General features: G+C 49.7%; 1 protein-coding gene across 3 annotated transcripts in view; it reads left to right on the top strand.

Moving 5' to 3' along the window:
* LOC100746169 (E3 ubiquitin-protein ligase MYLIP) overlaps positions 1–15,115 on the top strand; it is a 40,312-nt gene extending 25,197 nt beyond the window's left edge. For 2 of the 3 annotated variants that reach the window (XM_033324751.1, XM_012393950.3), the window contains exons 3-8: positions 9,722–9,918; positions 13,310–13,550; positions 13,638–13,807; positions 14,071–14,287; positions 14,357–14,554; positions 14,649–15,114. In XM_033324751.1, the coding sequence (XP_033180642.1) occupies positions 9,722–9,918; positions 13,310–13,550; positions 13,638–13,807; positions 14,071–14,287; positions 14,357–14,554; positions 14,649–14,978 (1,353 nt within the window). In that variant the 3' untranslated portion in view covers positions 14,979–15,114. Of the gene's footprint in view, positions 1–9,721; positions 9,919–13,309; positions 13,551–13,637; positions 13,808–14,070; positions 14,288–14,356; positions 14,555–14,648 lie in introns of all 3 variants that reach the window. The other variant, XM_024372376.2, reaches the window with a different exon arrangement.
* The last annotated feature ends 469 nt before the right edge of the window (positions 15,116–15,584 follow it).

Below are 15,584 nucleotides of genomic sequence, written 5' to 3'. Positions count from 1 at the left end.
GCGATACGTTCGCATCGGTGTATGCATCTACGAGTCGTGGCACGTTGAAATTGCACGCTAGCCATTACATAGCTCGTTTAATCTCTCGCGCTTTGCGTCCCTTTTCATTTCGAATGCCAGCCGGCTAATTCGAGCACGCAGAATAGAGGGCCTATTCTTACAAACGAAGCAATTTACCAAACAATTTGCCTCTCGATCGAACCGTGTTGTCGGAGTTGCCTGCTCTAGGATACAGCGCGATTAAATTACGAGATTTTGCTGTTTCTTGGTCGGTGGATCGCGACGAGTCGAAGCGAAACGCGTGGGTCGAACTTGCCCCGTTCTTGAACGAGCGCGTCGTTAATCGCGGGGGCGTGTTCCGCGAACGAGTTAGCACGTATAACGACTACGCAGGATTTCGTTGCGCGCATCGAACGAACGGTTCGTGGGTAGTTGCGCAGTGGCCAGAGTGATTAGATGGTGTGATTAATGCACGGCCGAAGCTCGACCGAAACGCGCATTAATCTTAGAATAATGGTCCGCTTCACGAACGACGTACTTCTATCGCGCGACTATTTGCGTATCGGACGTGAATTACGGAGAACGGCGAACGAGAAAAAAGATCGATTCGTTAGCCGAACGCGAAACCTACTACCTCGAAACTTTCGAACGATCGTTCCGAGACGAGCTTTCGACGATTTAGCCATTTAATCGAAGTAAATAAGCGTCGCGAAGTTTGCCACCATTATTGAATCAAACTACGCCTATTATATTTGTTGCATAATAGCGAAACCAGCGAATTACGACGGATTGCAAGTCGATGATACGATAATATGATAATGGTAAACGACGATAGACAGCGAAGCGGAAAGAAAGAAAGCTCAGAGAGAGAGAGAGAGAGAGAGAGAGAGAGAGAGAGAGAGAGAGAGAGAGAGAGAGAGAGAGAGAGAGAGAGAGAGAGAGAGAGAGAGAGAGAGAGAGAGAGAGAGAGAGAGAGAGAGAGAGAGAGAGAGAGAGAGAGAGAGAAGATCGGCGATACGCAAACGATCGAGACGATTACGTAAATCATAGACGAGTACTTGATAGGACAGAGGAATTTCCAGATCGACGCATGGAAACGTAAAAGCGCAGCTGGCGCCGAATATCGCGAGAATCGATCGATTTGACAGACTCGAAAAAATCTGTCGTCGCTCCACACCGTTCGATCGTCGATATTCCCAAACGCGTTCGAACGTTTTCGATAATAAGCCCCGGAGGTGAATTCGCGCGATTCGAAGCGACCCTAAGAAACCTATATCGCGTTCTCTCGACTTCGACAATCCGATCTTTACAATACGAGTTTTACAGGTGACGGAAAGGAAAATCGTAGAGCTCGCGAATCAGTGAAGAGTGCGGAGATGTTGGAAGAATTTTTAAACGATGGTTCGCACGACGATCGCGAAAAGAGCCGCTACCCCGGGCAAAGATATTCCGGGATCGCGGATACCACGAGCGAAGGACAAAGGAGCGCGATTTAAATAGCTTTCAGAGGAGAATGTACGGATCAGAAGGAACAATACGACGGTTCGATACGTTCGTACCGAGTTTGTTTCTACGGCATCGGCGACTGAAATTAATTGGGTCACCGTGTGAGCGAGCAACGTCGTCCGTGCGAGCAACGGCATGATAAATCGTCGTTATGGCAAATTTATGGCTCCTCGTTGAGACACGGAGGAGACGTTTGCGATTCTTTCACCTTGCATCTTCGATATCGCGTGTTAGACGGATCGTCTTAGCGATCGTCTGGCGAGATTGATCATCGCGTTTCCGAAAGGGGAAGGGATTTTTCGAAAATACGATGAATTGCGTCGAATCGCGATTTTTAGTTAATTCAAAGTCCGCTCGTATCTCGGAACGAGAGCGAGTAACCGAAAGAGAGACGCGCCACGTCCAGGATAAAGGGATTCCGGCTAAAGCGGAGTAGCTTGTATCGTAGAAAGCAACGGGCTTCCAACAGGAAAATACGCTTAGACGCGTGGACGTTGCAGAAAGACGAAACACGAAACTCTGGTACGTAGATCGACGCGAGAAACGAATTCCATTGCACTCGACTCGAATAAACGTTTTACGTTACGCTCTATAGTTCGTACGGCGTCTCGAACCGCTTCCCATCCTCTTTTCCTAAATTCTTCGCTTTATTTTCTATTCCGTCGATTTACATCTTATTGCTTTTGTCCGGCCCGTGTTTCCACGTCGTGTTTCCACCTCGGTACTCTGCTCTCTCGATTCCTCCTTCGTTCGATTCGCACGAGCTTCTCGAATACGATTTCGATTTTTAAAGAACTTTCGCCCTCGCGCGATCCGACGTCAAAGCCAGAAAAGAAGTATCCGTCGTTAAATCCAACTATCGCGCGTATTCTTCGAGACCGCTCGAACGATAAGAGCATTCGTTTCTCGGCCCTTTTTCCTTCCGTCGCTCGTCTACGTCGAAGAGACTCGAAAACGAAAAGACCGACGTATCTTAGTATGCCGGCTCGCGGAGCAACGATTTCCCTTCGTTTCTAGCATCTTTTGTGGGTCAAAGAGGCGGAACGAGATATCTCTCCGCGCTATTCTTCCGCGACCGAGCGATGCCAGAGACGGTCGGCTTTCGAGGAATCTCCGATAAAGAGATATCCTTGGCGCGACTGAAAGGATTCGTTTAACGAAAGATCCGCTATGAAAATGCCAGAGAATCGATTTAAAGAAGGACCTACATACGTATTCTACGCGTAATTACGACGCTCTGTTGTCTCGCGAATCGTCTTCCACTCGGATAATTACCGGTATCTTTCGTTTCTACGTAAGTCGAATTCCTTTTCGCTGTACGATCGCCACGCCTTTCTCGCTTCCGATAAAACGAAAGTCGAGCGCTGCTTCGTACGGACGCGTGTCGTGCGCTGAGAGTTCAAAGCTGGCGCAAACGTTACGGACGAGGCGGGACGAAAAGTCGGACGATCGTCGAAGAAAACGAAGCTTTTCCGCGGTACTCTCGCCGCGGCACTTTCTTTCGCCGTGCAACCTAGCGACTACGCTCGTAACTCGCGTCGCGCTCGAGAAACTTCTCCACCGAGTGAAATTCTTCGGACACGTATAATTTTCTGTGCTGGACTGGGTTAAATGCGTAGTAGAGATACTCGTATGTGGGTGTCAGCGTGTGGAGGTACGTGTGCGCGCGACGTCTCGAAAACAGACGAACGTAAATTATTCGGTCGGTTAACGGTCGAGTATAGAAGAAAGCGCCGAGACGCGCGCAAGTGTGTATCGATGAATATATAAGAAATCGTCCATAAAATAAATATATTGCTACTCTAATATTAATCCCAAGCATAAATTTCCTATAACGTTATTTCGGCTTCGAAGATGCACGATTCTCAAGAGAAATATCGCGCGCTGCTGGTCCCACGACTCGGAAACTCGTCCTACCGTAAGTAGTCGCACGCCGGAAATATCTCTGAAAATTATTTATTTATTTGTTTACGCGTTTATTTACGTAAACGTACGAGTACGCGTAGACGGGAAAAGCGTCTTGGAAAACGTCGGTGACTGCGAGCGTCGACGTGCCAACTCTGAAAAAGGAGTACACGGAACGATGGAAAAAATCGATAGAGCGACGATACTTATCGGACAATCGACAGAGACCGAACTGCCCATAAAGGCTGCGGCGTTTGTATGAAAAAAGGCGAACGATGTCCGATAGTTTTAGTCGGAGCATAAAATTTTGCCAGGGCCACCGTAACTTCGGACGATCGATACGACGATGGAAAAGTTTCGAGTTTCGTAAATTGCTAAACGTCGGACGCGATTCGCGCCGATATTTTCTCCAACGTTGTAATTCTTGATGGAACAGGCTGATAACGGAGGAGACGCGACTCGCTGCGAGAAGCCGAGGTGATCGAAAGCGACGATGCCCCGTACTTTCGAGCTTCACGGTACACGGCGAGCGACACGAGGCCCGAATCGTCGGATCGGGTCGAACCACAAGGAACACGCGGGGTATCGTCGTCGTGGAAAAATGTCCGTGGCGGATACCGACCAACAGGACGCCGACGGATCGAAGCATCGACGCGGTTGTCACGTAATTTTTAGGGTTGGTTGATGAAAATAAAATACAGCTGAGTCGTAACGCAACTATTAACTTTGTTTTAATTAATCTTTATTACGAATTCAGCAATCACAATGTAACACACACTGAATTAAGATAAATCACGATTCGCTCCAACCCCGTTATGTAAGACTTGGTTACAACGATACGTTAAGTACGCGACTTATAAGGGTAGAGACCGGTATGGATACGTCGACTATTCTAAGGATACAGAATAAGCGAAGTTTTACCGACGATACCGTGTCTGAGGAAAGCTAGGGGTGGGTGTGTCTAAGGACACGGGACTATCGGATTTGTCGATGACGATTTTGGTTAAGGAAGCGAAGGCAGTAAACGCTGTCTCCGATTAGTTAATAAGACGGTCGGTGGACCAGGAAGGGCTTTGGCCGCCCTCGCGAGAAAGTTGCTAACGGAACGTACCAGACGCGAGGAAAAACTAACTTTCCGTGTTAACCCCTGGCAAACGATAAACGTGAAAGGATACCTAAGACAAGAGATAATCGCTTGGTCCGAAGGACCTTAACTGTGAAAATGCCAAGACCCCTGGTGGGTACTTGAGACTATCGAGGGTGCGCACCAAGGATATGCAGACATCTGGGTGCTATCCTGTCCGTGGTGTGTGGCCTGGTCTCTGACGCGAATTGACGTTACTCGGTCGTAACACCTCCCGGGCGATCCGCGGATACCGACCGCCAACACCGGAGAGCTACTACGACGACGACGAGTCTGTCTGTCTCGCTAGCGGTCGAATATACGCTGTCACGATACAAATACCGCACCTAGCGAGATTCCCTCTACGTCTAAGGCAGGGCTACCGGGTATATTGTCTATTTGACACCCCCCTCCCCCGCCCCCTCCCTCTCATCCCATCTCTCCCCAAAGTTACACAGCAACCAAAAAGCAGACTACCGAAGCGTCCTGTTTTGCGACCAAGTTTTCAGGACAGAAAAAATAAAAAAAGAAAAGAAACAAAATCATATAAAAGCTCAGCTCCCCAGCGGCTTAAACCCAAAAATTGTATTAAACGCAAAAAATGTAAAGCGCCGACACACAACATAGTATGGCTACGACGTCGTACCGCCGCGTATCGGTACCTTTGCCTAACACATCGTTACCAAAATTCACAGTTTATTGCGAATACCAAAATGTATTTCAAATTGTATCTTGGGTTAAATGAACGCCATTAAAAAAAAAAAAAAGGACTACCGGGTATAGCCTTACCGACGAATCCACCGGTAGTCCCGGGACGAAACGCGAGTTCTCTTTTCACCTGGCAGCAACTCCTCATCCTACATGTCGATACTCTAAGTACGAGACAAGGAGCTTCGGGTCCCTGGTGGAACGTGGAAATCGAACTGAAACGCGTTAATCGAACGTGGGTCGCGAGCTGTTTGAAAAATGGGGAAAATAAAACGATTCGACGTAGACGTATTGCTTGAAATCTGAACACATTCCGTTCCACGTTTCTTCGAGGTTGCTGCTCGACGATCTTCCAACTACCGTTGTTTGCAACGTATAATTTGTAAGTTTTTGTACGCACGGAAAGAGCCGCGGGTTAATTCTCGAAAACTCTCGTAGCCGAATTAGGTTTCGATCGGCGTTGCGTATTCGTTAGCGGTAACGCGAGACGATTCGACGAAACGAGAGAACCGAGCTGGATCGACGATCGGAAAAATTCGATTGCGCGTTTGATCGTTCGTCTCTCGTCCTTCGTTTCAACGGCGATGAAGGGCGTGTAACGTGTAACGAGTACGCAACATCCGGTAACGGAAATAACGGACGATGCGAGGGAAAAACGATGGACGTCGCACGACCCGCGCGATTCCGACGGCGCGCCGATAGGAATCGTCGCTGGAATCGGAGCGCCGGAAATAACTTCGACGACTTTGCTGGCGATCCGAGAAAGATGGTCTGGCCGAGGAATACAAAGAAACGTAGCGCGTGCAGGCAATGAGAGACGAACCGCGTGTTAAGCGGAAAATGGGCAATCAGCGAAGTCGCGGACGATCGAGCGTTCGCTTCTTTGGCTGGAAAAACGTACTTTATCGACGATAGAAACGTTTCGATGGTTTTAAAAGGTGCGACGAGTCTGTCTGGCGCTTCGTGATCCGACTGCAGAGTGGCAACACGGTGTACGGTTGGGAAAATAGTTTCGGAGGAAGAATTCCTTTGCAAATTCCTGACGTTTCTCCGCGTAGGAAAACGTCGGGAATCGTCGCTCGGAGCTTCGAAACGCCTGACAGTTAGACGAAAAGCAACGATCCGATTTGAATCGAGAATCGTAGACGCGTTCGAAGAGAAAACAGCGAGGAAAAATATACAGTGGCGGAAAACCGAGACGTAAAACGCACGGCGAGACGAGACGGCCCCGCGTTGAAAACGCCGAGTGGCATTGTTCTTGTACGGAAGGGAGAGCGCGGTGAAGGCGCAGGAAAATTTTACCTTCTTGTTCTTCGCCGGGACTAACGACCGTTTCGAGCCGCGGCCGGGGCGAGGAGGGCGAGTGGAGAAGCTGTTGAACCTAGGAAAAAGAGGGAGAGAAAGCAGAAAACGAGGGAAAAATAGGATAGGGAGGAAGGGAGAAAGACGGGGAAGAGCGTCAAAGAAGTTGCGGTATATGTACGTGCCGAAGTGGTCAGGGTCTTGACGAGCCGTGTTATCGTTCTACGAGCACCTCGATAGCGCAACAATCGTTAAACCGTCTACTATCGCGAGCACGACGGGGCTGGAAAAAAATTGAGGAAAAAGCAAGTTGGCAGGAAGTTGGATGCTCGCCGAAAGACTTCTAGTCGAGAAATCGAGGAATTTTCTTACTTTTCGAGAATCTTTCGTCTCTCGATCTTTCGCCTCTCTTCCTTTACTTACACTCGTTCTTCTCGTTCTTCTCGTCCTTCTCGATCGCCGAAGGATCGGCAAGCTTCTCCTCGTTCTGGAAATCCGCTTGTCGAGCGTTTAGCGTCGAGAAACTTTCCAACGATGGAAAATTCACGGGAGGAAGGCAAACGAGAAAATCTCGAGCGTTCTTCTCTCCATTTTCGCGATCGCGTACCCCGGTCGCGTATCGTGATGCGCGAAACGGAGAATCCACCGGTTAAGACGCTCGTCGACGTTGCCCGTACCGACCTACGCTCGAAGCGCTCGAAGATCTAGTTTGCCTAACTGCCAGACGGAAATCTCGTTACGCGGTTGGTCGAGAGGAAGGAGAATCGGAAGAGAAGCAACGAAAATGAAAGAAAAGCTCGTTAGCGAAGGAATACCGACGCGGATACGGACGCGGCCACGAATCCGCGCTTCTTTTCTCCAAACGTGATCGAGATCGATGGAAAAGAAACGAACGACTGGCGCAAGATTTCGCGTTTATCGGCTTACCGCGTGTTGCATTGCCCGTTGGTGGTTTTTCGACGGCGACGCGAACGCCCGACGTTGCGGTGCGGTGCGACGAAAAGTCGAGAAACTCGGCGAAACGACACGAGGCTCGTTCGTCGTTGGCGCCGTGTCGGATCAACGAGTTTATTTAATTCGAACCAGCAACGATATTAATTTTGCGCGGCGCCCGCGATACGAATTACTTCGTTCCGAAACGCTGTTATTTTCGCCGGGCCACGCGTCCGTAAAACCGCAGTCGTGTGCGCGCATTTGGTGCATGCACGATGTACGTGCATCGACGCGCGTTAATTTTGCGCGCGCACGCCTGTATAAAATCTACCGAACGATTAAACGAAAAACGCGTTATCGTCTCGCGTTCGTTTTTACCTGTGTGCGAGCATAAAATTCCTCCGTCGCGACTCCGCCAAATCCGATCAAAGAGTCGCACGGTCTTGGGTGAAACTAGAAACGTTTTGAAACTGCTCTTGTTCTTACGCGAGATCGGTAAACGATTCGTTGCATCGTCGGATAGCTGTAACATTTACGTAGTATCGCGAGAAAAAGGTCTGTGGTGGCGCTCGATAGCGAATACCACCACTCGACGCTAACTGGTGTCGAACGACGGCAGCGCGGTGGTTAGCGCCTTAGGTTGCGAACGTTCGGGACCCGGGTTCGAATCCCGGTGACCCGGAGTCGTCGATTTTTCTTCCACGATACGAAAAAAAAGAGAAGAAAGCGGACACATCTACAGCGCTACTAAGCAGCTCGCGATACCACATTTACGACCGATAGATTTCTGCGTTTCCGGGTCGGAAATTTCTCCGATGCGGATGAAACGTCGCGTGGATGATTTTTCAAAACGGTCTGGCGCCGTGTGGTATCGCGTCGATGATATTTTAACGATAAATATCCGGCGAATATGTGTGCGGCTGAGGCGAGTCGCGGGAATGGAAGACGACGGTGTTGTTGTTGCGTTCGTTCGACGAACCGTATCCATGAAAAAATACCGGCAACGTGAGTCAGAGGTGGTTTGGTCGGAAGTACAGAGAGGTGTGTTGGAATTACACGGAGACGTCGAAAAGCTCGGAGAGCATCGACGGAATGGACGCAGCTGGCAGATGGAGCGTCTGCTCGATATTCTATCTTTTCGTCCGTAACTATTCACCTAGAAATATCTGGTGGCTGCGTCCTAAAGCCTCCTTTATCGTCTACCGTTAACAGAGTCGACGAACGCATTTGCGCCGCCGAGCCACCGAATCGATACGATTTATCTCGTCGGGTCTCTCACAGCTTCTTCTTCGCCCTTTTTCTCGAAAACTGCGGTCGACGCGCTTCGAAGGGCGAGTTCGTAGTCTTCGCGCGAAAAGCGAAAAAAATGAATTTTCGCGAACACGTGGAACGGATGTCTGAGCCGCGCGAGTCGAACGAGCAAAAAGTGTTTTCGTAGCTGTACGCGAGCGTATTTTCATACGTTATTTTCGTGCCGAAGAGACTAAAATATCGACCGGCGACTCGCGACCCAGTTTACGTCGATTTTCGGACATTTTCGTTCGCGCGTTTCGACGAACGCTCGACGTACGCAGGAAATTTGCGCGATTAACGCGACTTCTTGTTTAAGCTCGCTGTTTCGACCTTTTCGATAAGAAATATGGCCAAACACCCGCCGCGGGGGATACGTCGCTCTCGAGACGGCTTGCGTCGCCTTTCCTTTTCTTCAACGTGAATTTTCGTCGTAGTGGCGGTCGTTGTATAGGTACGTGACCGACTTTCCGTCCGTTGCGAGAAATGGAACACAGCGACGGAAAGCTGCGAGAAAGAGAAAATAAAATGACAATTCGATCGAACGATATTTGGTCGCGAGTCCGAGCTATTTTGGATAATAAACGGTATACGCGAGAACGCGTTTCCGTTAAGCCGGAAGAAAACACATCGAAGGACGGAGAACGGCGTTTGCAGATAGCCGCGTATGCGGTTAGAAGCCACGCTCGCTACCTACGAGAACACCGGTAACTTTCTAAATTATTGCCAGCGATATATCGCGCGCTTTATTCCACTGCTTTGTTTTCCCACGGATCGGTGCGTGGTTTTCCCGGTAATCGATTAATTTTACTCGGGAGACAATCGGTTTGGAAAAACACGCGTAACTCGCGGGCGAGTTGGTTCGATTCGATTCGGTTGCCGGTAGATTTTGCGCAGAGGTAGAAAGCCGTAAAAAAGCGACTCTCTCTAATCGAAAATTTGCCATTTTCACAGGCATGCGACTGTTTGGGCATCAGCAAGGAGTGCGACTACTTTGGCTTGAAATACCAGAACGCGAAGGGCGAGGAACTCTGGTTGAACCTGAGGAATCCCATAGAGAGACAAACGGGTGGCGGCGTAGCGCCTCTAAGATTCGCATTGAGGGTTAAGTTTTGGGTGCCTCCTCACCTGTTGCTGCAAGAAGCCACCAGGTAAAAGATATCTCGAAAAACGTCGTTTCGCGCCACGCAACGCCGAAACGATCACTCTCCCAATTACCCAGCGATCTCGCGACGCGAGAGGTCGGCGATCGGTGGAGGACAGAGCGCGGGCACCGTCGAATCGACGTAACGTGAGCGTTTTCGTAGAATTTCGTCCGAGTGGAAGAGAGTGGAGCGCGAGAGACCGAGATCGATGGACGGATCGAAAAGCCGATCGGTCGTCCGTGGTTCCGGTTCGTCGTGCGAGTAGACGATCGAGCACGTACGAAATTGCATCACGGAGACTCGAGTGGAAGGTAGCGATTACGGCGGATAATACGGTCGGTGAATATATACGCGGATTATGTGCGAAGGGTATCGGTTCGAAAGAGGGTAAAGAGAGCGGTGCGATACGGACAAAGTACGGGGACGAGAAACTGCGACGAATCGCTGGACGTCGCGGAGAACGGAGCAACGACGCGACGCGAACAAAATTTGCGGTTGGTTGACGCGCGAACAGTTGCAAAGGCAAGCGGTCGTGATTAAACGCGAGCGAATCGGGTCGGGGTGGTAATTAATGGAAAGTGGGAGGCGGAGGATGGAACGAGTGCGAATCGAGTATGGACTCTGGGTAGGAGATTTCAGCGGATCGAAACGTAATTGCGATTTAATCGCGGTAGCTCTGAACACCCTTGGAAAAGGTAAACGCGCCAAGAGTAACGCGTTCGATGCGCGAATTAATTGGTCGCCGAGTGGCAACGTTCGTTAGCGGTGAACTAGGATAATCGCATCGGCCCACGCGAAAGCTCGCGAACCGTCGTTCGTGTCGGGCGTTTCTAGATTCGCGAATCTTGCCGAGATTTATCCTTCTCGTCTCGTAGAACCGTGGACGACGGAGCGGCCTTTGCGGGCGGATTTTCTACGAGAACGACGGCGTAGTTTCGATTAGTCCAAATCGATTAGTAGCTGAAAGTAGATCGGTTTCGAAAGTCCGGTCAAAAAGATCCGTTGGCCTTCCGTTTCTTACTTTCTCGCCGCCGAAACCCGCGCTATTCGCACGGAGAACGACCACGTCGGATATTTAAGCTCGCGGAGTTCGAGGTATCGACGTTAGCGAGGTGGAATTTTCATGCGCACGTGCGAGCGACAGTTCCGTTGGTTACGCCGTTCCAGACGAATAATCTCTCTTCTCGCGCAATTGCTACTCCGAATAACCGAATTGCGGAAGACGAGATTCGCTGTTTGTTGGGAGTGTAAATCAAAGTTGTTGCGACGCTATTGTCGCGAAATGTACCGAGGTTTCCACGTACGCACGTCGGCCTTGTTCTCCGAAATTGAATATCGCCGATGCCAGACCGTACACGTAGTTTCGTCGATCGGAACCGAGCTCGTAAATCGGAAAACGTTGAAGCGAGACTCGCAACGACGAGAAGATACGGTGTAGAGATACGGCAACGATAAATAGCGATAAGAAGGAATAGATTCGTTGGAGTTGCCCGACGTAATTTCCAGTTAGTCGTTCGCGAATAGTCCTTTCTGCGAGCGCGATCCAACTTGCCACGGGTCGCGGAACGCGCAACCAGGATCCATGGGTTTTCCAAAGCGCGAGCTGACCCGAAACTGCCACGTCGTTCTCGCACGGCACGGAAAAGTAATTGAAATTTACAAGCGAACGGGCTGTAACGAGAGAACTGTCGTCGAAATCGATCAGAAACGATCGCGGTTCAAGCCGTGAAATTCTAATTCGACGCGAGGCGGAACGTCGCGTCGACTGTTGCGAACTCGTTAGAGTTTTATACGTATATCTGTGTGTGCGCGCGCGTGCGTGTGTGTACAAAATATATACGTCTACTTTCGGTTAACTTCTTCGGGGGAAGTTTCGATATCAAACTATGTACCTTTGGCGTACAGGCGTTGGCTCGAAGTTCTCTAAATATCTTTAAATACCCAGAAGCTGTTTGCTCTTCTCGAAAGCCCAGAGTCCATAGGTTAAGCGGCCGGCCGGGTTACTATATTTGCACGTACTTCGTTGTATAAAGTTTTTCCGCGTACGATCGCGTCTCAAACGTCCATCGTCTTTCGTAGTTTGGCTGAGAAATTTACGACGCGAAAGAATCGCTTATTTTTCGCGATGTTCCGCGTTTCTTTCGTTAGGGCCGATTGTTCGTTGACGTACGGACAGGCGCGAGAATCGCTCGATGGCAACAAAGGCGGATAGTTCGATAGCAAATCGGAGGAATTACAGCGTTGGATGGACGTAGCCGCGTCCAGTTGGATAGCGCGAACGTGCGAGTAAAGTAGAATTTATAGCTGTCGAACGCATTGTTCGTCTACCGAGCGAAAGCGATATCGAGAAACTCGTTTCAAGTGTATGTAAATCAACGGCTAGAGAAAAATTTCGACGACGTACCGTTCGAAACTTGGAACTTCGTTGACGCCACGAGGTTCGAATCGCGCGAAGATTCGTCGAAAATTCGCCTTTATCGCGACGAATACGCGAATGACTCGTTAACGGTTAAACGATCGACCGAATATTTATGCGTTTTGACGTGCAAACCACCGTCGGAACGTATCTATCGTCGACGCAATGTCCTCGGCACTTTGAATCGCGATACTTTCGACGATCGCATAATCCGGTGATATTCGACTTGATCTAGTCTGGTCCGATCCGAATTGCTCAACACGGTTTCGCAAATTATCCGCCACCGAGAAATAGGACGAGTTGTTTCGAGCCTCGTGACGCGGATAAAACGCGTTTCTTTCTGAACGTTTGAACTCGTTCGAAGGCGAACCGCCTTCCGCGCGGTTGTTAACGGTCCTGCGAGAGTCCCGCGAACGTTTGGCAAGCTTGTCGTCGTCGTCGTGACGATCGTAGACGAACGAAATTAGAAAAACCGTTTGCCGATACGATCGCGTTTCTTCGCGAACCGCCTCGAAATTCGACTCGAAACTCGATCCGCACGCCACGAACGCGTTGTTCGGATAAGATCGCTTTCGTCGTGACACGGACGATCGATCGTATCGATAATCGCGCGTTAGCGAGCGGAGTAACTGGCAAACGTAGCGAACGACCCGTGTCAAAGTTGACTTCTCGAACGATACAACTGGAATTTACCAAAGTTGGTCGGAACTCCGCCCGTTTCGATCAACCGTTAAATTCGAGCGTGGAAGCAGCGGTCGTAAACGAAACTGCGTTCGCGCAGTTTCTCCGTCGTTCGATTTATCGATTTATCGTCGATACGCTATTAGCGCGTATTACGTATGGACGACGTCTCTCGTTACGGTTGTCGTAAAACTAACCTATATCCGTATATATTGGCATCTGTCACGAACTGCCGGATAACGTCACGCTGCTAGTTGATAATAATTCTTGCAATGGTCGAATCTGTTTATCCGATTGCAGGCATCAGTTCTACTTGCACTCTCGTTTGGAGTTACTCGAGGGTAGATTGAAAGTGTCGGATTGGGCTTCCGTGGCACGTTTGGTCGCTTTGATAGCGCAGGCCGACACAGGCGATTACGATTCGCTGTCACCACCGAACGCGCTCTACTCGCAATGTTGTCAAATTCAAACGGCGGAGTCGTGCGAATCCAGACCTCAGGACTTTCTCCATCGGATAGTTCAACAACACAAGGAGATCAAGGTTTGCGGCTATTTTTCTTCGCGCACGTTTCCTCGATTCTCCTCGTCGACGCAATTCGTCCACGCTTTCTCTTTCTTCTGTCGCCAGGCGATGAAAACCTCCACAGCCGAGTATTGGTTGCTGAAGGAGATATCGAATTTGGATACGTTCGGCCAGGAGATGTTTCACAGTAAATTCGGGTACAACGGAGTGTCGATGATCGGAGTCGGACCTCATGGTATCACGGTTTATCGTAATCACGACGAGGAAACGCAAAAGTAAGTAGTGGTTTTTGTCGTTGGCTAACTTGATTCTCGATCGGTAAGAAGCGCCGTCTCTCGTCCAACTCGTCGAAACTCGTCTTTGGTTTCGAAGCTTTGCTCGAGCGTTACCGCTTTCGACGCAGCGCATTGCCAGCCGTCGCGTGCGAACTCGTCGTTAGCGGTATCTGACGCGCTTTTACCCGACCAACTTTTTATCCATCCATTAACACGCGGTAGCGATTTTACGCAACGCGATTATCGTCCTGTTTGTTTTACAGCATACCATATACGGCGATACAAAGCGCAACGACTCAACGTCGAATGTTTCATTTAGTCTACCTCTCGCTCGACGGCGAGGAGACGTCGTTAAATTTCAAATTAGACTCGAGTCAATCCGCCAGTGGACTTTACCGGGCGATTACCGAGAAGCACGCGTTTTATAGCTGCGAGACGGTCAGGAGCGCGGTTACGGCGCAGTTTATACGCGACTTGAAGGTATTTGAAAACAACGACGACATCGACGCTCGACACCGACTCATTCCGTTATTTTCTTTGTACGTACAGGGCACCATTATCTCGATATTCAACGAGGATTCCACGTTAGGAAAGAAATACGTGTTCGATATTCGCAGAACGTGCCGAGAGGTGTACGACAACGCACGGCGCGCTCTCTACTGCGAAGCTGCGACCGTTAGCCTGCCGGAGGAGAAGGAAATTTTGCAGAAGCAGGATTGCGGAGACTGCGAGGATCCGAAATGCAAGGTATTTCGTCGTATCGAGGATATCGATCGAGAATCGGAAGAACGACCGATCGACCAACCAGAAAAACAACTGTTTCGCATTGTTCGATTTTCAGGAATCTCGAGAATGTCTAACAAGACTGTTGGACGCGATGCTGTGCCGCATTTGCATGGACCGTAGTTTGGACACTGCCTTGTTTCCGTGCGGACACGCGGTAGCCTGCTTGGATTGCGCCAGGCGATGCGAACGTTGTCCTCTGTGTCGAGCCGACATCGACCATTGTCGCACGATATATCTTCCGATCGAGCTAACGCACGTCGACAAGCACAATCCGAAATTGCTCTCGGAATCCATCGAACCTAGTTACGGCAACTCTTCTACCGAGGAAATTCAAAAGAGAAGCTTGCCAGCCGAAAGCTCCGTGGTAAACGGTGACGATATTTGAGAACGTGGTTGCAACAAGTTCCACGCTTCTCGAAGATTCTTCTCTGGAATCTTTGCTTGCCGGATCCAGAGAACGCATTGAGTTTTTCTCCCGTCTCTGTCTTTCCCTTTTGTCCTATTATTCCTTTGATTTGCTCGAAAATCGTACGTTCGTACGTTCGTGTTATCCGTACGACGATCAATTTTTCTTTTTTCCTCTTTCGTTCGTTGCAACACCGCAAAAACGCGAATGATTCGTCGCCACCGTGACGAAGAAACGCGACGTTGCCCGTAACGTTCGAAAAACCGAAGAATACGACTCTGTTTAACCGAGCCCGTTCAAAGGCGAATAATTCGTATAACAAGATCACGTTCGCTTCCTCGTTCGAATAATAAGAGTTTGCGTGGTTTCGTTCGACGGGAGTTCAGTCGATCGGGCATTAACTGAAATTTCGTTTCAATGAATCTCTCTCTCTCTCTCTCTCTCTCTCTCTCTCTCTCTCTCTCTCTCTCTCTCTCTCTCTCTCTCTCTCTCTCTCTCTCTCTCTCTCTCTCTCTCTCTCTCTCTCTCTCTCTCTCTCTCTCTCTCTCTCTCTCTCTCTCTCTCTCTCTCTCTCTCTCTCTCTCT

This window comes from Bombus impatiens, unplaced genomic scaffold, assembly GCF_000188095.3.
Source record: "Bombus impatiens unplaced genomic scaffold, BIMP_2.2 scf_0064, whole genome shotgun sequence".
In the NCBI taxonomy this organism is placed as follows: Eukaryota; Metazoa; Arthropoda; class Insecta; order Hymenoptera; family Apidae; genus Bombus; species Bombus impatiens.
Note: the sequence above shows the minus strand (reverse complement) of the source record. Positions and strands in the feature narration are given on the sequence as shown.